The 25,300-nt window shown below is 52.2% G+C and overlaps 5 protein-coding genes across 5 annotated transcripts; all 5 read left to right on the top strand.

The window, feature by feature from the left end:
* Positions 1-442: 442 nt before the first annotated feature.
* Positions 443-1,465, top strand: KRP23_3954 (Calcium-binding mitochondrial carrier protein Aralar2; the record flags this gene model as incomplete). Its single annotated transcript, XM_067888870.1, has 2 exons — positions 443-907; positions 986-1,465. The coding sequence occupies 2 exons, from the start codon at positions 443-445 to the stop codon at positions 1,463-1,465; spliced, it is 945 nt and encodes a 314-aa protein (XP_067748072.1).
* A 549-nt stretch (positions 1,466-2,014) lies between these two features.
* KRP23_3953 (putative transporter) lies at positions 2,015-3,688 on the top strand (the record flags this gene model as incomplete). Its single annotated transcript, XM_067888869.1, has 1 exon — positions 2,015-3,688. The coding sequence occupies one exon, from the start codon at positions 2,015-2,017 to the stop codon at positions 3,686-3,688; it is 1,674 nt and encodes a 557-aa protein (XP_067748071.1).
* A 249-nt stretch (positions 3,689-3,937) lies between these two features.
* On the top strand, positions 3,938-5,599 carry KRP23_3952 (Lysine permease LysP; the record flags this gene model as incomplete). Its single annotated transcript, XM_067888868.1, has 1 exon — positions 3,938-5,599. One exon carries the CDS (start codon positions 3,938-3,940, stop codon positions 5,597-5,599), a length of 1,662 nt encoding a protein of 553 aa, XP_067748070.1.
* A 274-nt stretch (positions 5,600-5,873) lies between these two features.
* KRP23_3951 (uncharacterized protein) lies at positions 5,874-8,611 on the top strand (the record flags this gene model as incomplete). The annotated part of the gene is made up of 4 exons (XM_067888867.1): positions 5,874-6,246; positions 7,231-7,360; positions 8,327-8,395; positions 8,455-8,611. 4 exons carry the CDS (start codon positions 5,874-5,876, stop codon positions 8,609-8,611), a joined length of 729 nt encoding a protein of 242 aa, XP_067748069.1.
* A 14,588-nt stretch (positions 8,612-23,199) lies between these two features.
* On the top strand, positions 23,200-23,646 carry KRP23_3950 (Secreted RxLR effector protein 3; the record flags this gene model as incomplete). The annotated part of the gene is made up of 1 exon (XM_067895834.1): positions 23,200-23,646. One exon carries the CDS (start codon positions 23,200-23,202, stop codon positions 23,644-23,646), a length of 447 nt encoding a protein of 148 aa, XP_067748068.1.
* Between the last annotated feature and the right edge of the window lie 1,654 nt (positions 23,647-25,300).

Genomic DNA, 25,300 nt, shown 5'->3' with positions numbered 1-25,300 from the left:
GCGGTTGTCGTCGCATTTGAGGGCGACGCGTTGGTCGTGTCAAACGAATCCGAGCGATCGGCTGCAACACAACACGGCACAACCACGAATTTCTTCCTGGAAAAGGGGTCCCCACGATCAGGTGCCTCAACGATATGCCTGGCTCCCTCCAAACTGTGCGTCCATACAACGCGCAGGCTCAATACGCACAGTGCCAAGTGTCCACAACGTCTGTCCCCCATCGGCTGTCTCATGACAGGCGCAAAGCAGAGCCCCAGGCTCCGAAACCGACAAGTTCTCACTGTACTGTGGCAACGGCTGGCTATCTAAAGCCAATTGCGCTCATGCGTTCTGGCGGTCGCTCTGTGCGTGGCCAGCGCTGCCAGTCGCGTCGCAGTGGCTCATTCCTGTTTTCCCGGCCTCGAAGCTCCACCTCCAGCCCTCAAACGCCCTCCAAGCAGAAATGACGTCTTCTGTTGCGCTGCGCCACATTCCTCCGCTCAAAGTGCGGTCGCTGGGGCCGCGTGAAGCTGCAAACGCCCCCAAGACCCTTCACTCTGCCACTGCAATCCCGCTGCACCTCAAACTCGCGGTGGGCGGAATGGCAGGTGCCGTCGGAATGGTCACGACTTTCCCCATGGACATCGTCAAGACCCATTTGCAGGGCCAGACGAGAACCGGAGGCCGCATGATGTTCTCGGGGCCTCTGCAGTGCTTCCAACACATTGTGGCGACCGACGGACTGCGCGGCTTGTACCGCGGTCTGCCGCCTACGCTCATGGGGGTTTTGCCCGAGAAGGCCATCAAACTGGCCGTGAACGAGCAGCTACGCGAGCAATTCGCCGATGCCGACGGCCACCTGAGCTTGCCCAAGCAGGCGCTGGCCGGTGCCGGCGCTGGCAGTGCCCAATCCATCATCACCAACCCGGTAAGAGCTTGAAACCTTCACCCGTTCCCTGCTTTTCTAGACACGTTCATTAACGGAGACTTTGGTCGGAATTCGCAGGTTGAGATCGTCAAGATCCGATTGCAGATGCAGACGTCGCTACCACTGGCAGAACGACAGACGGCAGTGGAGATTGCTCGCAGCTTGGGCTTTCGGGGGGTGTACAAGGGCGCGGGCGTTTGCTTCTTGCGGGACGTGCCCTACGCCGTCTTGTTCTTCCCTTCGTACGCCACACTACGCGATGCGTGGACAGACGAGAGCACGGGCAAGAACTCGGTGCTGTCCATTGTGGCAGCTGGAGCCATCGCCGGAGCGGGAGCCGCTGCGATCTGCACACCTGCCGATGTGATCAAGACGCGGTTGCAGATGAAGGGGTCTCCGTACACGGGCATGGTGGACTGCGTCCGGAAGATTGTGGCTGCAAATGGGCCCAAGGCGCTGATGAAGGGCGCGGGGCCTCGTATGATGGTGCAAGCTCCGCTGTTCGGCATCACGCTCGTGGCGTTCGAGCTGCAGAAGAAGTACATGGAGTCTCTGTAAGACTCGCAATTAGTTTATAGTGAGGGCGCCTCTCCATTTCATAGACCTCTGCCAACGCCCAGGACGCTGAGCGATACGCTCGTCCTGGCCAGTTGTGCTCTCTCATCATGTGTTCATGGGCTCACTCAGCCCACGCCTTCTAGAGGAAGTGACAGCAGCTCGGAGGTGACATGGACCTCCTCTCGGTGTCTACAGTCTAAAGCGGACCCGTGCAACCGACGCAGCATAGGCCGTGGCTATTCGTACCGGGACTTTCGCAAGGTGCATGAAACGTTATGCCTGCACTTGAGAGACCGTTGACCCGAAGGATCAAGTCTAGGCAATCTTTTGAGCGCGTACACATCAAATGGCATGGCAGTCGCCTCCAAAATTGGCCTGGCACTCGCTGCATCGCAGACAACAATTGAGATAGCAGACCTGATCCAGTCCCCCAGCAGCCAAGATGTATTCTTACGTGTTATTCTCGAATTGGCTCGCAGCACTCAACTCAGCTAACCACCACCTGGCACGTCCATCAGAAGATAGCCACTGGGCAGTGCGGAGGACAGGATGACCTTCAAAGTGGCGGTTGCTCCGACATCTCAAGCGGTTCGGTCCCTTCGGGTACACTCGAGCGCTTCGACGTCTCCAGACTCTCTAGCGCTACAGAAGGAGGCGAGTACACGAGTTGGTTCGGCTGCAGCAGGTCCAAACGCCACGAGCGCCGTAGCAAAGTACAAACCTGGCAAATGGGACATCTTCATGCTGGGCATCACGATTGTCATCGGAGGACAGTACTTTTGCTGGAATGCTGGGGTCGCAGCAGGACTCTACAGCTTCTTCATCTCGTACCTCCTCATTGCCACCGCATACGTCGCGCTGTGCTGCTGTACGGCTGAGATCACGGGCGCCTTGCCGTTTGCTGGCGGAGCGTACGGACTAGCGCGTTGTACGCTCGGGTTTTATCCGGCCTTCATGATCGGCTGCTGCGAAGCGCTTGAGTACATCGCGTACGTCTCGACTTCTACTATCGCGTTTGTCGACCTCATCGTCGACTCGGTCCCAGAAGTGAAGCCGTATCGCCCCTTGCTATGGGGGCTCTTCTACCTGAGCGCCTTGGTCTTCCACATCAAAGGTGGTCGAGCGTTCTGGCTATTCAACATGGGCCTTGGGGTCGTATCGCTCCTCATCGTTGTGCTCTTCTGCTTCGGGTCGCTCCCGTTCGTCAACTTTGCAGAATACGCAGTCGATCCAGACTTGGAGTTCGTGGATGGCTTTCCAGGGTTCATGAAGGCGCTTCCTCTTGCGGCCTGGTTCTTCGTCGGGGTCGAAGCTCTTCCCATGGCCAGCGACCAGATCCAACACGCAAAGCACATTGTGCCGATCGCCCAAGTCGCGTGCGTCGTGACGCTCTTTGTGACTGGCGTTTTCGTCTACTTCGTCACCGCTTCACTGCCTCCGGGCCTCGCTGCACTGCCAGCCGAGCTTGTTCCGTTCGACAATGGCTTCACCCTCCTCTTCAATATCGAGCGCCATGCTGCTACGGTGCTATCACTGCCTGCAACCTACGCGACCGCATTCGGCTTTATGTGGTGCTATGGGAAGCTTATCGTGGCGATGGCCACCTCCAAACTCCTGCCTGCGTTCCTCAGTAAGACGACGGAAGCCGAGGAAACTCCGTACGCTGCTCTCATCGCTGGGACGAGTGTGAGCTACGCTCTTTGTCTCGTCGTGTACTGGGTGCCTTCCATCGGCCCGAACCTGTTCAACATCTGCATGCTCTCGGGTTTCATGTCGTACACGGGTCAATGCGTCGGCTACATCTCGCTCAAGCACAACTACCGGAACATCAAGAGCTCCGAGTTCCAAAGCCCCTTTGGGTCATTCGGAGCGCTCTATTCAATGTGCGTGTGGGTGCTGAGCATCGTTGGGATTGTCGGTTTCCAAGGGAATGGCAACGTCGAAACCCTCGTGTTCCTGGCGGTCGTGGCGCTGCTCACGGTCTTCTACTTTGCCTACGCGCGGAAGCGGCAGACGTTTTCTCCCCAAGAGAACCGCGTCATGCTCGTCGCCCACGTGACAAAGTTCAACATTAAAAAGGTAGCAGCTCGACGGAAAAACCACGAGTCCACCAGTACGACAAGCAACAGTCAGGCTTCTGAAGGACGCAACTCGAAGAACGGAAAATCGGTGAGGTCCATCAGATCCGTTAGAAGTGGAAGAAGTAACAGAAGTGGGGGTTAACAAGGCAAATTAGAGTTTGGATCCTGACAAATTCGACAACGTCGTTTGTATACTCCGCAAGCGTTCGAAGATATCCGCATCCGGCTTCGTAAGTGAGCAACACGTTTAGGTACATGAGATTCCAGCAATGGCTCTCGTCCTCGGGGGTTTCGAAGACGTGGGTACCATCGAAAATAGCAAAGCACTGAGCTTACAGCCGTGGAACAAACTCACTTCGAGAGTCCTGGAGCTGAAGACGCAGTCTGCGGTATGAAGTTTCCGAACATTTTTGAGCGGAGGTCAACTGTGGTGAAGCCCCTGGCACCACCTTCGGTTCAAGTTTCGTCCATCGGATCGAAAGAAACTACTACTCAAAGTCCGCAGCTTGCCACGGGCCCATCCGCCAGTCACACGACGGAGTACAGACATGGCAAATTAGATATCTTCGCGCTCGGCATCACCATCGTCATTGGCGGACAGTATTTCTGCTGGAACGAAGGGGTCAACGCCGGAGTCTTCAGCTTCTTGATCGGGTACTTGTTAATTGCGTCCGCGTACATCACACTGTGTTGCTGTACAGCGGAAATCACGGGCGCGCTCCCTTTTGCAGGAGGTTCGTACGGATTGGCCAGGTGTACGCTCGGATTTTATCCTGCGTTCATGATCGGCTGCTGCGAAGCTCTCGAGTACATCGCGTACGTCTCAACGTCAACCATCGCATTTGTGGACCTTTTAGTTGACGCTGCCCCCTCCCTGGAATCGTTATCCCCTTTGCTATGGGCTCTCTTCTACGCAAGCGCGCTGGTCATACAGATCAAAGGCGGCCGCGCGTTCTGGGTATTCAACCTGGGAATTGGTATCGTCTCCTTCTTAATTGTCGTGCTCTACTGCTTGGGGTCGCTGGCGTTTGTCGACTTCGGCAAATACGGCTCGGACCCCAACCTCGAGTTTGCCGGTGGGTTTGCGGGGTTTATGAAGGCCCTTCCGTTGGCAGCGTGGTTCTTTGTCGGCGTTGAGGCGCTGAGTCTATCGAGTGACCAAGTGGACCAACCTAAAAAAATAGTCCCAGTGGCTCAAGTATCTTGTGTCCTCACGCTTTTCGTCACAGGATTCGTGGTGTACTTTGTGACAGCATCGCTTCCGCCTGGCTTGGCCGAGCTGCCGCAAGAACTCGTCCCCTTCAACAGAGGCTTCGAGCTCATGTTTAATGTATCTCACCATGCAGCCACCGTACTCTCACTCCCCGCTACATACGCTACCGCCTTTGGGTTTATGTGGTGCTACGGCAAATTGATCGTTGCGATGGCTACGTCCAATTTGTTGCCAAAGTTCCTGTCCACAACGACGAAGGGAAACGAGACCCCGTATGGTGCGCTGCTGGCTGGGTCTGCAGTCAGCTATGCGCTGTGCACCATCTCGTACTTTGTGCCTGACGTGGGCAAAAACTTGTTCAAAATCTGTATCCTGTCGGCGTTCATGTCGTACACTGGTCAGTGCATCGGCTATATCGCCCTCAAGCGAAACTACCGCAACATCAAGAGCTCCGAATTTCGGAGTCCATTCGGCATTGCTGGGGCAGTGTACTCGGCGGTCATCTGGGTGCTGGCAATTATCAGCGTTGCGGCTTTCCAAGGTAATGGAGGCGTGGAGATCATCGCTTTCTCGCTTACAGTTGCGCTCCTTACCATCTTCTACTTCGGGTACGCTCGGAAGCGTCAAACGTTTTCAGCTGCCGAGAACCGCGTCATGCTGGTAGCTCACGTGACCAAGTTCAATGTGAAAAAGATGGCCGCAGGACGTCGCGTAAAAAACCAAAAAGGAAGCAGCGGTAGTAAACGCACCGGTGGGGGGACCGAGACGTCTCAGACAGAGAGCAAGTGGGGGCCAAGATCTGCAAAGTCGGTGGCTCGTTCCATGAGCACAGGACGCTAAATTATTATCAAAAACCCTTGATAGCGAGTTATAAAGTATACCCTTTTGCTTTAGCAGTAGTGCACAACTAAAATCATACAAACGTAGGGCAGACAAAGTATCAGGCATGGAGGCTGTAGCTGACGCGTTCTTATGACGAAGTCTAACATGAATTTAGAAGCACCGAGCGTTGGCTCTCGTCCTGGGAGTTTCCGAGTCGGCTTGGTTTTGACATTAGAAATAGCAACTCGTTCACTCGCGACTCACTTTGCGTTCTGCCGTCTCTTCCAACAGCATGGTGCTCAGCAGCATCATCCAAGGCATACGGAGACCGACCTTAGTGCAGCCACTAGCGCCAGCATCAAGTCAGATCCAGCCAACTCAAGGGAAGCAAGCAGATTCTCGAGATGCTCAACCTTCCAGCGGACCATCCGCCAAGACCACAAGGGCGCAATACAAGCCTGCGAAACTCGACATCATGATGCTGGGCATCACCATTGTCATCGGCGGACAATATTTCTGCTGGAATGCAGGGATCGCGTCTGGATTCTTCAGCTTCCTGGCCGCTTTTTTCCTGATTGCTTCCGCGTACACGACACTTTGCTGTTGCACCGCTGAAATCACTGGAGCTCTGCCGTTTGCAGGTGGCAGCTATGGCTTAGCTCGATGTACGTTAGGGTTCTATCCCGCCTTCATGGTCGGCTGCTGTGAAGCGCTCGAGTACATTGCGTACGTCTCGGCCTCGACACTTTCGTTCGTTAAGCTAATCGTTCACGCCGCCCCATCACTGGAACCTTTGTCCCCATTACTCTGGGCGATATTTTACGCAAGTGCACTCTTCATTCACATCAAAGGCGGTCGAGTCTTTTGGGGTTTCAACCTTGTCATCGGCTTCCTTTCGCTTCTAATCCTCGTGCTCTACTGTTTGGGGTCCCTGCCTTTCGTCAGCTTTGAGAAGTACGGAGCGGATTCCAACTTGGATTTTGTCGGAGACTTTCGCGGATTTATGAAAGCTTTACCTCTGGCTGCGTGGTTTTTCGTTGGAGTAGAGGCATTAAGTTTATCCAGTGATCAGGTCGACCAGCCCAAGAAGATAGTCCCATTCGCCCAAGTTTCGTCCGTCGTGACACTCTTTGTGGCTGGTCTGGTTGTGCTGTTCATAACAGCTTCCCTGCCTCCTGGTCTAGCCGCACTTCCAACGGAACTCGTCCCTTTCAACAGAGGCTTTACGCTCATGTTTGGTATCCCTCACCATATCGCCACGATACTATCACTTCCAGCCACTTACGCCACAGCCTTCGGGTTCATGTGGTGCTATGGAAAGCTAATTGTTGCCATGGCGACATCCAAACTCCTACCTGCTTTTTTGGCCAAGACAGTCAAAGATACTGAGACCGCCTATGGCGCACTTCTTGGAGGATCCACAGTCAGCTACGCCTTGTGCGTTATTTCCTATTTTGTACCGACTGTGGGCGAAAATCTCTTTAACATTTGCATCTTGGCGGCGTTCATGTCGTACACAGGTCAGTGTGTCGGCTACATTTCGCTAAAACGCAACTACCGGAACATTAAAAGTTCGGAATTTCGCAGCCCATTTGGTAGCGTTGGAGCTTTGTACTCGATGGCTGTGTGGATCTTGTGCATTATTGCAGTCGTGGGGTTCCAAGACAACGAAGGGATTGAGATCATCACTTTTTCGATCATTGTGACGCTGTTGACAATTTTCTACTTCGGCTACGCAAAAAAGCGTCAAACGTTTTCGTCTGCGGAGAATCGCGTGATGTTGGTCGCTCATGTGACCAAATTCAACGTGAAAAAAGTGGCTGCAGGTCGGCAAAAGCGAATTATCAAGCCGGGAAACAGCAAGAGCAACCCAACTGATACATCTCAAAATGATAACAGCAGGTGGGGTCTAGTTAGCTCAAAGTTTGCTGCACGGTCAGCCACAAGTACAAGTAAACTGTGTGTTTAATGCATTTTTCTTCACTCTGAATGCTGAAACATCAGAACTTTTACCTACTGAAGAAGAAAAATAGTAGGATTCGCCTTTTGTTGACCAGACTAGAACTTCTTGATCTCAGCCGCAATGGGTCAAGATCGATATGGCTAATGAAAGTGCGGTTATTTAGAATTCATGCGCACACCCGCTATTGTTGCTCGGACATGCTTTTGTAACAGCTTAACAATAGTTGACTTCAAGTGGGCAAGTCAGTGTTTCATATTAGTTGACAGCTTTTATGATTGGTGGAAAGCCAATCGTTTTGGCCAATCACAGCATACAGCTGCTACGGTTTCTGTGTGAGTGCTGTTTTAATGCGGGTAGACGGCAGGTTTAGCATTAACTTACTGCGGGTAGACAGCGGGTTTTACTGGATCTAGTACAGAATTGGCCATTTTAAGATGCAAGCTGTACAACGCACCTCCAACAAGGACCTGTCGCCAGAAGAGCGAATGACAATCGCTGCATTCCTGCTCGATAAACTCGACCAACTTAAAACTTGCCCGCGGTTTTAAATTTGAAGTTGCTCATCGATGTCACTACTGTTTCAAGGATTTGAAAGGAGACGGTTCAGTACCGTAGGAAGGGTGGCGGGATGCCGAAATTTGAGAGCAAGCGACCTAAGAAGTGTGGGAGGAAAAGGGTGCACGCTGACGTACCCGCGTGGATCAAATCTCTGCTGTGGCTTTGTTGGCGCACAATGGGAGTGGTCACCAAGGCTATTCATGTACTATTCAACGATCTGTTAGTGCTGGTGAAATCGTGCGCCACACAAACTCCATTAAACCAAGATTGACCGACGAGAATAAGCTGTCACGGTATGAATATCAGATTGGTGGTGTATATATACTATTTCTAACTAAACTCGTGCGTGTAGCCTCGAGTTCTGTTTGTCGTTTGTCGCCCCAGCCACCTACGAGTTTGATAGTCTGTCCAATCGCATCTTTATCGACGAGAGGTGGTTTTACATGCCCGAAGTCGACAAGACGCTATACCTAGCATCAGGCGAAGAACCACCCCACCGTACGGTCTAGTCAAAGTGATACATCACGAAGGTCATGCTCATGGCTGTCGTGATGAAACCAATTCATGCCAGTGATGGTCCGTTGGTGTTGGATGGAAAGCTGGGGATGTGACCGTTTATCGAGCGCGTCCCTGCCCAGAAGTCAACTAGGAATCGACCTGATGGAACGCTGCAAACGCGCCCCGTCACTGTTGGTCGTGACGAACAGCGAGCAATGCTGATCTATGACGTCATTCCGGCGAATAAAGCAAAATGTCCATCTTTTCTGCACGACATACCATTAGTCATTCAGCAAGATGGAGCTAGCTGTCGTGTTGCTGCGGATGGTCCCGCCATTGTGTCGACATGCAAGGAGGGATAATAGTTGAAGTGCAGCCACCTAACAGCCCTGACCTGAATATTTTCGCCCTAGGCTTTTTTGCCTCTATCCAAGCACTGCAACATCAAGAAGCCCTCTCAAAATCAACAAGTTCATTACCTGCACGTATGCAGCGTACAATCATCTACTGCCGAGTGTGCTCGACGACACATTTGTATCTCTACAAAAAGTGACGAAAAACGTCATTCAAGACGAAGGTAACAGCAGGTACAAACGCCCGCATAGTGGCAAGGCAAAGCTACGCAGGTGTGACGGGAGTCACACAGCACCTTGCGCTTGAGGAAGTGTTAGGAGTATACAAAATCCAAGTGAACGGCGGTTCACTAGTTCCCGGTCTTGGGGAACGGTTGTGTAATGGTTCTGCTTAGACCCACTACTTTAGCTTACACGTGTGCGCACGTGCATGAGGCAGCGTAGGAGTAATTTACTTAAGTTCAGTATACTTGTATCCGCAAGTATACTTAAACTAAGACAAAGGGACCGAACGATAGCTTTGGTGCCAAATGAGAACTGTATTGATTGTAAATGGGGTTTCCTCCTAAAACTGATATTTCTAATGAGAGGTTCTGCCATTGGATGGCTGGCAGAACCCCTATCTATCGAATGACTCTCATTGGTAGAAAGGTGTTACTTTCTACCAGTCATATGCCTTTTGCTATGAATGTGGACCACCCTGTGGAGTGGTCACCTGAATGTATCCCTTAGTACATGTTGCACTAAGGTAGGAGGTGAACCGAATGTGTAGCCCCGCTACACCATCCCCCCGTTAGGATTTGACGTGCCGGTCTCGACACGTCAATCCGTATTTTCTTCGGGAGAACACGTGCTCATTCCCAATGAGCACGCCAACGACGTCTTCGTCTAAGACGCCGTCCGCTTCGGCAACAGCAAGTGCTGTCGTCGCCTCCAAGGCGACGACGGCCGCTGCCTCAGCCACGACCGCTACTGACATCGCCTCGACGGCGATGTCGACATGCGCGGCAACAGAGAGTCGCCTCTCTGTTGCTGGATACCACTCGAGATGGCATGAGAAACGTGCCATCCGGAACAGATCATTGCTATCGAAACCGGAGTAGGTATCTACTCTCCGGGTGGAGAGGGAGTTCCCCTCGACTATGGTAGTGAAGTCGAGGAGGGGGAACTCGAAGGAGACAAGGACACCTTGTCTCCGGGCCATACTGACCCCAATGTGGGTCTGCGTCGTCCACGCGAGGACGACTCGAACGCTTCGGGCTCGAAGCGTTCGCGCAGCGGCAGTGGAACATCGCTCGCTGCCGCTGGAGACTTAACGACTCCGCGGGATGGAGATGACTCCACTCCATCCGCTGTTGTTGCGGCCTCGCGCACTGAGCCAGTGCGCGAGCCGTGGATGCCGTCTCAATTTGAGATCAGCAGCCGATTCGGTGCGACCGTGCCACCGAATCTGTACGCGCTGTATTCGTGCAACGCCATCGTTGACGATGACGTCGCGAAGCGATTGCACTTTGATCCGATGACGGATCAAAGGCGCGACTACTACATCGGGCTCTTCCATGAGCTCCGATGGTTTGCGAGCAAGAAGACTTCTCGCAGAAGCAAAGTGCCCGAGTGGCAGGCACTTTGTCAGAGTTGGAGTGCCTTTGTTGAAAACTTCAACAAGAACCCCGCTGGCTATCGCGATCGGATTAGCCAGGCGCGGGAGCACTACGAGAAGTTCTCGAAGCGTGATAAACTTGAACGACTGCACCATGGTGCAGTCGGTATCGGACTTCCTTGCGCAGTGCCTTACGACACTGCTTGTGAGTACTGCTACCCTGGAGCAGTACGCATCACCGAGCGGGACATCAACGGGTACACGTCCATGTGTGTACCTGACGACCTCAAGACCCTGCGCGCCAGTTTTCAGGCACAGGCGTCTTCTAGTGCTGCGGATATTCGCAGCACTTATTCGAGTGCTGTAGGCGACTACAGCGCTCGCCCAAGTTTTACGCCCTTCGGCGGAGGTGGCGGTGGCGGCCTTCGTACGCCGTCACCATTTCCGGAATGTCCTCCATCAGAACATTCCGTGATTCCCACGTATCGTGTTGGGGAGGAAATCCTCTCCAACGAATTCGAAAATGAACCGGACCTTGGGTCTGGTTCCGATGACCAACAATTCGCTGGACGATCCAGCGAGTTGCCCCGCGTGCGTATCGCAACGGGGGTGGACGCGGCGGGAAGACGCCCCGGGTTTGGTCAACCGAACCTTGAGTCTCGCTTGGAGGCTGTTGAGCGTCTCCAAGCGTCGCAGTTCGCTGCTCTGCGTCAGGAGCTGAGCTTGTTGAAGGCTCAGCTCGCGGAGGTTGCGCAGACGACCTCGAACGTAAAGGTCGAGGTCGGGACGAGGCTCTCTGCCGCCTTGAAGCGCGTCGCCGCGCTCGAGAGCGCTTTGGCGAGTCACCAGACGTAGGTGACTCGTGCTGCACGTACGGCTTCAGTCGCCCAACGTAAAACGTTGGGTGCAAGCGCATGCTGGACGGTATGTCCAGTGTGTATGCTTCGCCAACACGGTGAATGGCCCAATGAAGCGCGGAGCAAGCTTGCTTGCTCCGAAATCGGAAACTGCATGTTTAGCTAGGTTTTGCGTAGCTAACAGAACTAGTGAACCAACTTTGAGTTCATTTGTGTTTCCCCTGCCGATGTTGTCGGCGTTCAGCTTCTGTCGGTCGACAGAAGCTGCTATCGCGTCCTGGACAAACCGAATTACGGCTTGTCGGCGCTGGACAAAGTCCATTGCATCCGAGCTGAACCCCTGGTTCAGTTCGTGCTCCTTGTTCGCAGCAGGCCCGGCCTGCGCGTGATGTTCGTTGATGTTTAAAGTGTCTACGCCCGTCGTAGACACTGTCTTGTCGTCGCCATGACTGCGCGCAGTACGTGCGCGAGTCGTCACAGCTGATACATTGCTTTTATCAGTGTGCTTATCCGGTTGTTTTGAATTAACCGGATACCCTCCCCCACTTAAGGAAGGAGCTACCGCACCGAGTACGCTCGGTACGCGTGGGTGCCTCATGGCATTCATGTAGAACGGTGTGTGTCCAGTCGAGACATGCACCGAGTTGTTGATGGCGAACTCCGCCATCGGCAAGCAGTCGCTCCATTGATGGAACGAGTGCGCGTAGCTCTTCATGGTGTCAACCAACACGCGGTTGACACGCTCTGTTTGTCCGTCGGTCTGCGGGTGATCCGCAGTCGACATGGACAACTGCGTCCCAAGAAGTGTAAACACTTCTTGCCAGAATCGCGCTGTAAAGCGCGGATCCCGATCCGATCCGACACGATGTCGAGTGGCATACCATGGTGTCTAAACACCATGTCGACAAACAGACATGCCGTCGGTTTGGCTGTCACCTCGGCTGGTACTGCAGCAAGATGCACCATCTTGCTGAAGCGGTCAACAAAGACCACTATACCAGTCCTCCGCTTGTTGTCTTGCGGAAGACCAAAAACAAAGTCCATTGAGATGGACTGCCAGCACTCCGACGGAGTCGGTAGTGATTGAAGCGGAGCCTGCGAGTTGGGTGCAGGCTTCACGCGCTGGCATACCTCGCAAGCACGAACGTACTTGCGTACCCATTTGTACTGGTGACTCCAGTAGAAGTCACGCGTGAGAAGCAAGTATGTCTTCTCACGGCCAGGATGTCCCGATGTCGGGGCATCGTGGTACTCGTATGTGATCTTGAGCTTCAACTCATGATCATCCGGCACGACAATGCGATCTGCGTTGTCGTCGGCTGCGCTGTAAAGCAGCAGACCATTGTGTACACGATAACGGTGTACACGGGCACGAAGGTGTTTGGCCAGCTTCTGACGAGACTTGTCAGAAGGTGTGGAGAAGTACTCCAACAACGGCTTCGCATCCGCATCATGCGCGTATGCGGCCTTCACGTTATCCAACAAGGACGACGAGGGTGTAGTCGTCCTGACGACGCCAACTGCGTTGGCGTCGGACTCTTGCACCGCATAATCTGGTCGACGCGAAAGCGCGTCGGCCACGACATTCAACCTTCCAGGTTTGTACTCAACCTGGAAGTTGTATTCAGCAAAGAATGACAGCCACCGTGCCATTCTTTGTGATATGTGCGGCGACTTGATCGCCGTACGCAACGATGCGTGGTCGGTGTAGACCACGAATGGTCTACTCCCAAGTAGATACACTCGAAACTTTGCGAGTGCATACTTCATGGCAAGGAGTTCCTTGTCATGCACCGGGTAATTGCGCTCAGCTGGCTTCAGCTGACGCGATTGGTAGATCACGACCTTCGTGATCGTGTTGCATCAGTGCGCATCCGATCGCGAAATCGGATGGATCACACACAACGTGGAATGGGCAATCTTGGTCGGCCACCGCCAAGATCGGCGCCTCAGTTAAGCCCTGCTTGACTGCTTCAAAGGCCTGCTGACAATCAGCAGTCCATTCCCATGCAGCCTCTTTCTTCAAGAGCTGCGACAGCAGGCGAATCTTGCCCGCGTAGTTGCTCACGTACTTGCACAAGTACGTGGCGAGTCCAAGGAACTGCCGCAGTTCCTTTACATTTAAAGGCGTAGGCCATTCATTGATCACTCTGACCTTTCCTGGGTCAGGGCGTACGCCGTTCTTCCCCACGAGACACCCAAGTACGGGTATCTCGGTCGCCCCGAAGATACACTTCTTCAGGTTCGCGTAGAGCTTGTGCTTTCGCATGAGCTCAAGCAACTTGCGGAGATGCTCTGTATGCATCTCCACATCCGATTTCCCATTCACAGCCCGGCTGTGAATGAACACGTCGTCGAAATAGCTCGGTGCGAAGTCGCGCACCGAGCGCAACAAGTGCGTGACGCATCTGTTGAACGTCGCTGGGGCGTTCTTCAGCCCCTGCGGCATTACGAGCCACTCCCAGAGCATGCCGCTCGGAGTGCTTACCGCCGTGAGAGGGATATCACTCTCACGCATGAGGATCTGATAGAACCCGTCTCTCAGATCCAGAGTACTGAAGATAGTACTCGAGGTCATCGAATCGATGATCACATCTTTTCGAGGTATCGGCGTCTGCGCCGGTACCGTCGCATCGTTCAGCTTGTTATACGCATGAACGATGCGCCACCCGCCCTCTGGTTTCTTCTCACAGAACGTAGGCGCGCTGTGCGGGGACTTCGATTCCCGCACTTGTCCTGCATTGCGACGACTTTCAAAGAAGTCGTCGATTGCCTTGACTTGCCCACGTACTGTCGCGTGACGCAATACTTCGTTCCCGGCACGAGATCAATCTCGTGCTGAACACCCTTGTCCTGAGGTAACTCCGCAGGAATCTCGTCCGGGAGTACATTTTTGTACTCACGCAAGACCTTTGTAAAAGGGGCTCGCCTTGAGCGAGTCCCAGCCTTGCTCGTCGAAGCGTTCCTTCTTCGACTTCGCGCTGAGGGCGTCCGCGCCCTCAGAGATGAGCTGATTCAGCTCTTCTGCTTCACACGTCACCCTCTCGACGTCCGAGAGGATGCAGGTCTGCTCGATGCGTCCATCGTGCAGGTCGCGAGCGAAACGCTTCCAGCTTGTGACTGGGAGCGACATCAATTGCTTCTCGGTTCTAACAACGACACCCGTTGCTAGCCTCACTTCCAATAGACTTCGAGATGTTTTCACCTCCTCGAAGTCAAGCCTTGGAAGGCTCTGCAGTCGAACAAAGTTGTTCGACGCACCATAGTCCACTAGAGCACGAAGAGACCTCTCTCTCTTCGAGCTTACCTTCAGGATGACAAGGTTCGGCTTGTCATCTTGCTTCTTGCAGTGAGATTGACTCTCACTGGGGGCAGCGATCTTCATTGCAGCGTGTCCGATGTCGACACGCTCGACTGCATCACTAGCAGGCGCGGGGCGCCCTGCTGGTCCCTTTAGTTTTTTGATTGCCCGTGACGATACCCAGTATCGCCACGACGGCTCCTCGCCGCGTGCACAGGTGCTGTGCACTCGCGGGCATAGTGGCCGATGTTTCCGCAGCGGAAACAACGCACATTCGTTGATCCACGACGCTGCTGGTTCCCAGCAGCGGTCGCACTCGAGAGGTCCATTGGTCCGGGACCTCCCGACGGCCTTACCACCGGTCGTGGCATCAGCCGTGGGGCGTTCACATGCAGTTTAGCCTGCCGCAGGCTAAACTCTTCTTGCATTGCGAGCGCAATTGCAGCCTCGAGAGTATTTGGATACTCTCGGAAGAGATAGGTCTTCACAGGCCCATCTCTAAGGCCCTTCATGAACGTGACGACCTTTGTCGCCTCGTCAATCGGGTTGGTCACGATGTTCGAGACCAAGTACCGTGCTCTTTGGGCGTAAGCATGCACGTCATGATTGCCCTGTTGCAGATCGAGGAACTCCGCCCTCGATCGGAACTCGTTTTGTGGGGACTCAAACGCTAGTTTGAGCTCCTCCTTGAACTCTTCATACGTGCTGAAGCACGTAGGATCTGTGAGTCGGCGTCCGTACGCCCAACTCCTCGCTCGTCCGCCAAGACATGACATGGCGAACGCAACCTTCGACAACGGGTCGACGATACGTCGAGCCGCAATGGCAGTGTCGACCTCGACAAGCCAACGGAGGAGAGGTTCGCCCTCTCTTCCAACGTAGCTGCTTACGTGGAGTTTCAATGACTCCACGCGCGGTGTGGCCGATGGTGACACCGAAGCTCGAGCAGCGGTTTCACGCTGTTCCTTCATGATGAAACCCAGAGCAACACCGTGTTGCTCCGTCGGCGATAGCGTTCGCAACATCGTTGCTACCGCCGCTTCCCCAATGACTGTTGACAGTCGTTGGAGGGCCTCCCACTCTGTTTCCGATAGGTGGGGGCAGTCTGCACGCGCAACATGCGTTGCAGACGTGTTGGGCTACCCACGGACATGTTACTGTCCGAGGGCACGTTCTTAGCCCCGCGTTCGTATTCCATACGAACGTGTTCTTAGCCGGTCGTTGGACGGACTACAAAGTGCTACCAGATGTAATGGGTCTGCTTAGACCCACTACTTTAGCTTACACGTGTGCGCACGTGTATGAAGAAACGCAGGAGTATTTAACTTAAGTTCAGTATACTTGTATCCGCAAGTACACTTAAACCTAGATAAAGGGACCGAACGATAGCTTTGGTGCTAAATGAGAACTGTATTGATTGTAAATGGGGTTTCCTCCTAAAACTGATATTTCTAATGAGAGGTTCTGCCATTGGATGGCTGGCAGAACCCCTATCTATCGAATGACTCTCATTGGTAGAAAGGTGTTACTTTCTACCAGTCATATGCCTTTTGCTATGAATGTGGACCACCCTGTGGAGTGGTCACCTGAATGTATCCCTTAGTACATGTTGCACTAAGGTAGGAGGTGAACCGAATGTGTAGCCCCGCTACAGGTTGACTTAGACAACGTAGTTTATAGACTGATATATTTATAGTTAGTTACCTAGAGATCGTCTTGCAATACAATTCCTAAGTCAACTATAGTTTATCCAATATGTTTTATGTATGGGTGGCTGTGGGCCACCACCACGTGTCAGTGGTGTTGGGTACACCATGTACCCAACTCGGAAGAGTGACGGGCACTCTTCAGGTAACCCCGTTACAGCAGGGCTGGATTGCTGTGTAGAAACTACGTATGCAAGTCTTTCGTGTACTGTTTTGGGATTGCTTACCTTGAGCTTGCTCTGCACGAGAAAGAGGCATTTCTGAGATTGAAGCTAGAAGCTGCCAATATACTGATGACATCAGAGTAGAATAGCATTGCGCACAATACAAAGCAGGCTTTGGGCTCGTAGCTCAATTGGATAGAGCACCGCCACTTGTGCGGAAGGACGCGGGTTCGATTCTCCCTGTGTCCTTATTTTTAACGTATAAAAACCTCGATTCATACTACCGAACCCCTAAGTACCGTAAAAGTTATATCGAAAGCCACCACTCGCAGCACCAGGGTGCAAGGTGCATGGGATATGCAAACTTCAGATAAATTACTTGCAATGTTTATGTTGGCCGCTCGCTAGCTCAGTTGGTGAGAAGCGCTGCCGTTGACACGGCAGATCAAGGGTTCAAATCCCTCTGTGGTCACTCGGAAAGTTAAGTCTCCTTTAAAATGGGGAAGTCTTGGTGCCAGGGTTCCAAGGAAGTAGGTGCACCTGCTGACGTCCCCTCCGTTTAATGCATAAAGAGAGCCTTTATTTATTAGAAAATTTAAGTGCAATGTTGCAGCTCGATAGCAGCGTTACTATTTCTACCAACTTCTTGTCGTCATCTTCGGTCTGATGGGCCGGCACTTCTCGTTGGTCTGACGGCACTCCAGTCTTCCTAAACCCGCTAACAATAGTAGACTTCTTCAGGCCGTTCCAGCTTGCATGCAACCAACCCACGACAGTCTCTCGCGTCGGAGGCACCAGCACAAACCTGTCTTGCTTCTCTCTGTGCCTGTGGAACTGCTGCTCAATATCCGCTAGCCACTGCTTTCGGAGCTGCACTTTCAGGGGCTTCATCCATACGATGTCAGCAGGCTGACAAACCGATGTGTAGCCGGCTGGCACCTTGAGCAGCATGACGTTGAGCCTCTTGGCGCAAGCCACCACCTCTTCCGTCCAATGACCGCTGAAGTCGTCCCAGATGAGGAGGACTGGAACGTCGAGGTCCTCGCGCTGCTCAAAATGAAATTTAAGGAATTCAACAGAGAGATCGGAATTCCACCAACCCTTACTGTTGCAGAATATCGGCATCCCTGTCGACACCTGCATGTCCCTTACCTTCTTCCACAAGTCACGTCCCCAGCCGTTTTGCTCGGCCTTGTTGTGCAGCTCCGTCGCCTTGACGCGGGATAGTGGCTGCTTAAAGATCAGCATTGGCGCTCGTACGAGTCCACGCGAGTCCGCGAGCAGCATCGCCGTGACGCGGCATTTCTCCTTGCCGCTGTTCCGAACCCAAACAGTCCGCGCGCCGGTTTCATCAATAGTCTGCGTTGGCAAGTGCTCAAATTTCAGCGCGGTTTGGTCTGCGTTGTACACCTCGGTCAGCCCGTGCTCAAGCATGATATCTTGCACCTTCTTCTGGAACTCATCAGCAACCTGGCTGGCGTTAGCGGGGGTATGCTGCCCGATTCGTGTCCGCCTTCGAAGCGAGAGCCTGTACGTCTTGAGAAATCGCCGTCTCCACGATGACGACCCAGAGAACTGGTGACGGATCAGACCGAGCTCAGAGGCGACAGCACGGGCTTGCATCTGTAGCATCAGAGGTGACACAGGAACCCCTTCGCGCCGTAGATCACGGATCCAGAAAGCCAGTTGATCCTCAGCTTCGCGAGTTAATACACGTCCCTTTCCGTCTCGTGGCATCTTGAAAAGATGTCCGTTTCCTTTAGTTACTTGATCTGCGATCTCGTAGCGGTCTTCACACCGCTTGAGGAGCTGGCGCTTCTTGTCCTTTCGCGCCTTGCCTTGAAGGCCTGAGTAAAACCTCGTGACAGCCCCAGCCACGCCGTTCTTCGAGATATAGTTGATGATGGCATTTTTACGGAGAATACTGACGGAATCGCGCTCGTGTTGTGTGGGGGCTGCCTCAAAGCCTTGGATGTTGGGACGGCCCGCGCGGGGCATGCTTCGGAGATGCTGAAGGTTGCAAAATGAGTGGAGGGTGGGTCGGTAATTTATTGTGGGTAATTTTCAGGGGTGCCTTTCGATAAAACATGATAGATGATCGAAATATCGACCTCTGATTGGCTGAAATGTGGCGTACTGGTGCTGCAAGGGGTGGCTTTCAATATAACTTTTACGGTAGTACAGATAACGACTAAAAAAACCGGCGCCGCTGAACGCCATCCGCCATACTATCGTACAAATATTGCATCCGACTGAAAAACTCGGCACAAAAAATTAAGTGTTTTGATTGGATAAAACAGTACATGCTTGTGGAAAAAAAATACAATAAAAAGTCCAAGAATTCAAAGAAAAGACTGACTTGTTAGATCATTATCTTTGGGTGGCGAGGAATAGCCTTCTCGAAGCTACGTTTTACCACCTCCTTATCTAACTTCTCCCAGGCAGCAATTGTTGCCTTTATCACACGCATACGCCTCTCTTCCGGCTTGCCTTTATTGATGCCTCGGAAGCCACCACGAATGGTCGCATTCAGCGGTCCCATTACGCCAACATCAAGTGGTTGGCATACCGACGTACTGTTGGGCGGTAATGGGACCGTTGTAGCGTTAGCAACCTCAGCGACAAGTCGTTGTCCCTCCTCCGAAACGTGGGACTCAAAGTTGTCCAGGAGAAGGACGGAAGGCTCTGTAATTTCATATTTTAAAAGCTTTTCTACATAAAATTTCCAGCCTAAATCATTCATCCATGCGTTCTCCTGCACGATGTAGAAGTGGTCATCTGGGTACTTTGGGATCTCCTTCTTCTCAATACGACCCCCGGGTTTACCGCGCACAATGAAGAGAATAGGAAGTTTTGCACCTACAATCAACAAGTTAAATTAATAAAAACAAATATTACGAAACAAAATAAAACATATCAGCAGTTTAAAAAACAAAGCTTACCGTCTGCGCGAGTCGTGAGTACTGCAGTCATCCTTCCCGTGTGCTTCTTGAGCCCGATGATATGGGCGGGGTCTTTACGGCCCTTCAAAGCCCAGGCGCGGAGTGGTGGCATATCAAAGTTGATGCCGGTCTCATCAACATTGAGTATACCACCACTCTGATACTCAGTGTACCGTGACCAAAACGAAAGGGCAATCTCGGCCCGAACCATCTGGAGCTCCTCCAGCGATTTCTTGGCGCCTTGGGGCTTCTGTGATGAAAACCCGTGTCTATAAATTATATAAACAACACTAAAAATCAATTCTTTATGGATAATAATAAAACCAAATTGCTTACCGATTTGCGAGGCGCTGGCAGAGGTGCTCTAGGGCAAGGACACCACATTTCCTGCTAGCAATGTACTCCGTAACCCATTCGGGGTCCTCTGCGCACATCCGGTCAATAATAGCATTTGTTGATAGAACCTATAGAACAATAATGTAAAACCAAAAATAAACACAAACGTTAAAGTGGAAGAATTGCCAGAATAAAACTAATAACTATTACCTTTTCGTCGCGCCTTACGTCCTTTATGAATGTGACAACGGCAGAGACGCTAGGAAATATCTCCTTGCGTCCCTGGCCCTTGAGAGTCTTCGAGGTCTTCGGGCCACGGAAGTCCAGAAGGCTCTCAGCTTGCTTGTTCCAGGTGAAAACGGAGCCTCGGAAATATCCGAGGACGCGTGCCGCCTCCTCAACCCCTACATCCCGTGCAAGCAGGACGCAGACCTGTTTCTCCTTCACTGTGTAGCTATTTTGCTTGCGTCGAGACATGTTTTGAAATGCAGTGTTTTAATGCAGCTTTACGATCGTTTTGTCTGAGCCACTCATTAGCGGAAGTTTTGTGATTGGTATTTAAAAAGTAAATTCCTGGAATCTATTGGCTAAAATAATAAAAAAAATAGTATAGAAGATGAAGACGTGCCACTGTTGCATGCCGAGTTTTGCGTTGCCGGCTTTATTAGTCGTTGTCTGTAATCTACTTCGTTCCTCGGGTTGTGCACTTGTCTTTTTGTATGGGGTGCCATCTATTTCTAACCTGAGCCGGCCAGTTACTACCATGACTGTTGGAAATGCGTCTATTGTGTTCATCAGATCTCGCTTGTTATGTTCATGTCACCATTGTTGGGAGTTAAAGTAAAACCTCTTGCTGTGGGCTACAGACAACGATGGATAAATCCGACACCACTGACTGGCAACCCCCATACTAAAATTCATTGTAAAAGGGCTGCTTGTCTGTCGGGATCGGCGTAATGTCATTATGAATTCTGCATAAACCACACGCTGCATCGCATAAAATACCCGTAAAGTCATAGAAAATATGCAATAGCATATGATTTAGAAGAACAAGTATAATAATAGAATATGATTGGCTAGATCGATTCCCACTGTAAAAAGTACAACTCGTTCTGTCGGATTTTACTGTCTGTCAGATTTTTCCGTCGTTGTCTGTACTGTTACTAAAGCTTGTCAACTATTGTGAAACGGAAAGCTCCCGTTCAATAAAAAAAATCCTGAGAGGTGTACCTATATTATTATTAGTTCTCACGAGCGCAGAAACATACTGCCCGAGTCGAGCAGCACCAGCGTCTCTACTTCTGTGTCTCCTCCACGCCCGTGCTGCGCGAGCGCGTGAGCCTGAGCTTCATCACCTACCGATTCCAGCGCGATGTGCTCTAAGAAGAAGGGTTGCAGCGCTGAGGCTACCGGATCAACAAGTTCGCGGCTGCCATGATCTCAAGCCGAGCGGGGTACTCATCAAAAATCAGTCAGATAACACGTACAACGGCTAACCACCGGTGAAAGCGCTTTTGCCGTGAAGGTGTCGCTCGAGAAGGTGGACATGCTCGAGTTGCTGGGCGCTTAGATTGCCCGTGCATCTACCGAGTCGGTATATGCTTCGCCCGAGGCGCTCGTTGGTGTGGCAATCACCGCATCAAGTAGCACCCCAGCGCCCATATCCCCACCCACGCCTCACACACACGACGGCACAGCCAAGGATACCCAGTGGACACGTCGTCACGGTTGGCATGGGCGCTGGCATCGCCGACACACTTTCTAGAACGGCATACAAGGGCCATGAGCAGCAGCATCATGTCAATCCTGACAACCTCAACGTCGAGAGGCGCCTGCGGTTTGACCACGGTGTTTCATTTCATACGCAAGTGCTGGTCTGCTCCCTTGTGGAAAACTGAATCAGAAATCGTTCTGCTTGGTTGAGGTGGCCGAGCAACAAACCAAGATCAACGGGGACAAGCCGGAGTTCGTGTACGTCCTCACGCACGAGGTGATCATGTTCCGTGTACCGTGTAAATGAGGCTGAGTCTCAGCTACTTCGTGGCCTCTCCTCGAAACTTTCAAGGGTGACAACCGACGTTTGTGGGGCCCGGGATGAGCGGTGATTACGTTAAAAGAGAGGTATTTTTCTGTGCGCTCTCGGCCTTTACGTTAATGAACGTCCCATCCCTAGTCGGGGACAGCATCACGTGCCATTGTAGAAAGACAACCCGCGAAAAACGAAGTAAAAAATTAAAACAAGCTTCGAACCTGCCCGGCCCCTACGCGCATCGTATTTTCAATACCCGTCACGAAAGCGAAATACAGACAACGACGGATAAACCGACAGACAGTAAAATCCGACAGAACGAGTTGTACTTTTTACAGTGGGAATTGATCTAGCCAATCATATTCTATTATTATACTTGGTTCTTCTAAACCATATGCTTTTGCGTATTATCTATGACTTTACGGGTATTTTATGCGATGCTGTGTGTGGTTTATGCAGAATCCATGATGACATTACGCCGATCCCGACAGACAAGCAGCCCTTTTACAATGAATGTTAGTATGGGGGATGCCAGTCAGTAGTGCCGGATTTATCCGTCGTTGTCTGTAGACATCTGAATGGTCGAATTCATCCGCTTGCACCACCTCTAATCCCTCTGAAATCGCTTCAACCCAACTGCACTATGCCTTCCCTTTACAGATCTCAAACGTTTTCATTCTCACGCTTTATGAGGATAAGGATTTGGTGGGGTCATCAGTCATCGCTACCGTCGTTGGGTTGTCATCGAAGCTGCAGCCTCCAGGATGTCTGCATAGATTTAATCCATCCAATTCATGCGACTGCCAACTCGAGGCCGATTCTGTATAATTATAGGTAAAGGCGTAATATCTTAATTTGACGAAGTCTGTTCACGAGCTTACTCTCACGATAATGTTTATGCTTGCCCTCGGATGATGGAGCAGCTCTACCTGATCCAACCGGTATCCATATCCTCTTACAGTCGTCGGATCATGATAGGGATTGTGATCGGTAAAACGGAAGGTACATTCAAGTGCAGTACAGAGTCCCTCTCAATAAGCACACCTCGTTGTTTCGATACCCTTCTATATATGATCATCACGGCGGGATTTGGCAGTACATTTTGTTTAGAGCATATTTCATCCCTCTGAAATCGATTTGGTTATTGCCTTGTACTTATTGAGAGAAGCCTCTGTATAGCGTACTCGTCACAATACAGAGGTCGTGGCGCTTCTAATCGCTTGCGTCTGATCCAAGTTGTACTTCGTTCGTTCCTCGCGAGTTGTTTTTCTGCATTTTTTTGCTATCCGATGCCAAGCTCACCCATATAGGATGCATGTACACCGACCGCTACTCGATTCCAGTCTTCAGATCGCATTTTGCTCTCAAGTGCACAAGTTCCTACCCACAATGCGCTTCTCCTGCGTCCTGTTGGTGGCTGCGGCCGCCCTCGTTGCCAGTACCAGCTCTCTGTCGACGGAACCAGATCAGGAAAAGCGGCTCCTGCGATCCCACAAGACGGCCGACGTCGACGACGCTCAAAACGAAGAACGTGGCATTGGCATTGGCTGGATAGATGACCTCTTTCCGTCTGAAATGATCAAGAGACTCAAGTCTCAACTTGAATATCGAAGGACCCTATTCACATCATGGAACAGTGGTGTACGGTCGGCTGACGACGCTGAGGCCTTCTTGAGGACCCAAGGGGCGAGTGAAAAGACTATTGCCATGCTCAAGGGAAAGTACCAGCACTACCTCAACACTGGCACTGTCACTTGAGCGCGTACACGCTGTACGACCCTGGGGCTATTGGTCGTTGTCGAGATTTTGGGTTACCACGTCTCCACTAGGTAGCATTTGTACGAAGTAGCCCTCAGTCCAATTGTTTTACCTCGTTCCACAATCATCCATTTAGAGATTCTGCTTTCCCTTGGCGCTGTCAACATATTATTTGCGCGGTTCACAGGTATCAGCGATATGTGGACTCGCAGGAGCCAACTCAATTGTGCATTTCGGCGCCATAGCAACAATTTGGCCAGGCTCGCGCATAAGCATACTGGAGACGCCGGCACAAGTACAGGTGGAGGAGTCCCCGCCCCTTTAGATGGCACTCACGTTGTATCGGACCTCTCGAGGGGGGAAGGGAGCAATGCATCGGCTATATTGCGCTGAAGAAAAACTACCGCAACACCAAGAGCTCCGAATTTCGCGGTCCGTTTAGGGTGATGAAGCCTTTGTTTCTCTGCTCATGTGGCGATTTCTCTGCTGACAATTTGTGACGATGGGGGATGGCCATGAGTGTACCTGGTCGCTGTGGAGCGCACAATTTCAAGTCAACCAAAAAGAAAATCGAGCTGCTTTGTGATCCTTTTCAGTGTTCTACTTGGGGTTCACTTGTAGCGCCCAACTTTCTCGCACCAAGAGAACAAGATCATGCTCGACAAAATTCATCATCAAGAAGGCTGCCGCTAGTCGCCAAAGTCGCCCTCATATGGTGAGGGTCGCAGCGAGTTCTCAGCCACTGAAACGGCGAGGAATCTCTTTGATCTTCAGGCTCAACTACAATATTTCCTTCCAAGAGATCCACGGGCTCTGGAAAGCTGGCAACAGCAAGTCCCATGCTAATGAAGCCGACCTCAAAAGCAGCACTGCATTGCAAGAGACATACTTTACAGTCACACGCAGCTGCAATCTCTTGCTTAAATCGCTCGCTGGCCGTGACTTTCCGCTGGAAGATCATCCAGGAGACATGCCGCAAGGTCGGCCCACAAGGCAAAATCTTCAGCGCCATCGGAAGCAAAACTCGGGGTGGCCCCCAGCGCTGTAGGAGTGGGCAGGTTTGCATTCCCAGCCAAAATCTCGGTTGGTTCGCTTTTCTCGCACTTGCGGTGCCGCACTCGCGCCGAATGCCATCGATTCTTGATGGCGTTGTCGGTGCGTCCAGGCAAGTGGGCAGCGATCCGAGACCACGCGTTCCCCCTTTTCCGTTGCAGCGTCACAAGCAGCGCGTCTTCGTCGGCGGACCAAGCTCCACGTTTGATCGACGGGTCGAGTCGGTAGCGCCAGCGCTCTCGACACTGCTTGGCAGTGCGTCCAGGCAGAAACGACGCCACAATTGTCCATTGGCTCGGGCCGTGGAAGTCGACGACGGAGCGCAGTAAACCGTCTTCGTCCGCAGTCCAGGGCTGTCGAGCTGCTGACGTGCGGCGGTTCTGGAGCTCATCCCAGCGAGCACAGCACGAATCTTCCGAGTGAGTTGGGACTGCTGCAGCGATGAAATCCCATCGACGAGCTCCGTGGCGGCAGATCGCACTACGAAGCAGGTTGTCCTAGACCAGGCAGGACGCATCGGTAATGTCGTCAAAAGAGCACGAAGGAGCTAGCGACCTACTTCGTTGGACGTCCACGCCATTGCTGCTACTGCGCGGGCTGA

The sequence above is a fragment of the Phytophthora ramorum genome (assembly GCF_020800215.1).
Source record: "Phytophthora ramorum isolate Pr-102 chromosome Unknown Phyram_PR-102_s0003, whole genome shotgun sequence".
Classification (NCBI taxonomy): domain Eukaryota; phylum Oomycota; class Peronosporomycetes; order Peronosporales; family Peronosporaceae; genus Phytophthora; species Phytophthora ramorum.
Note: the sequence above shows the minus strand (reverse complement) of the source record. Positions and strands in the feature narration are given on the sequence as shown.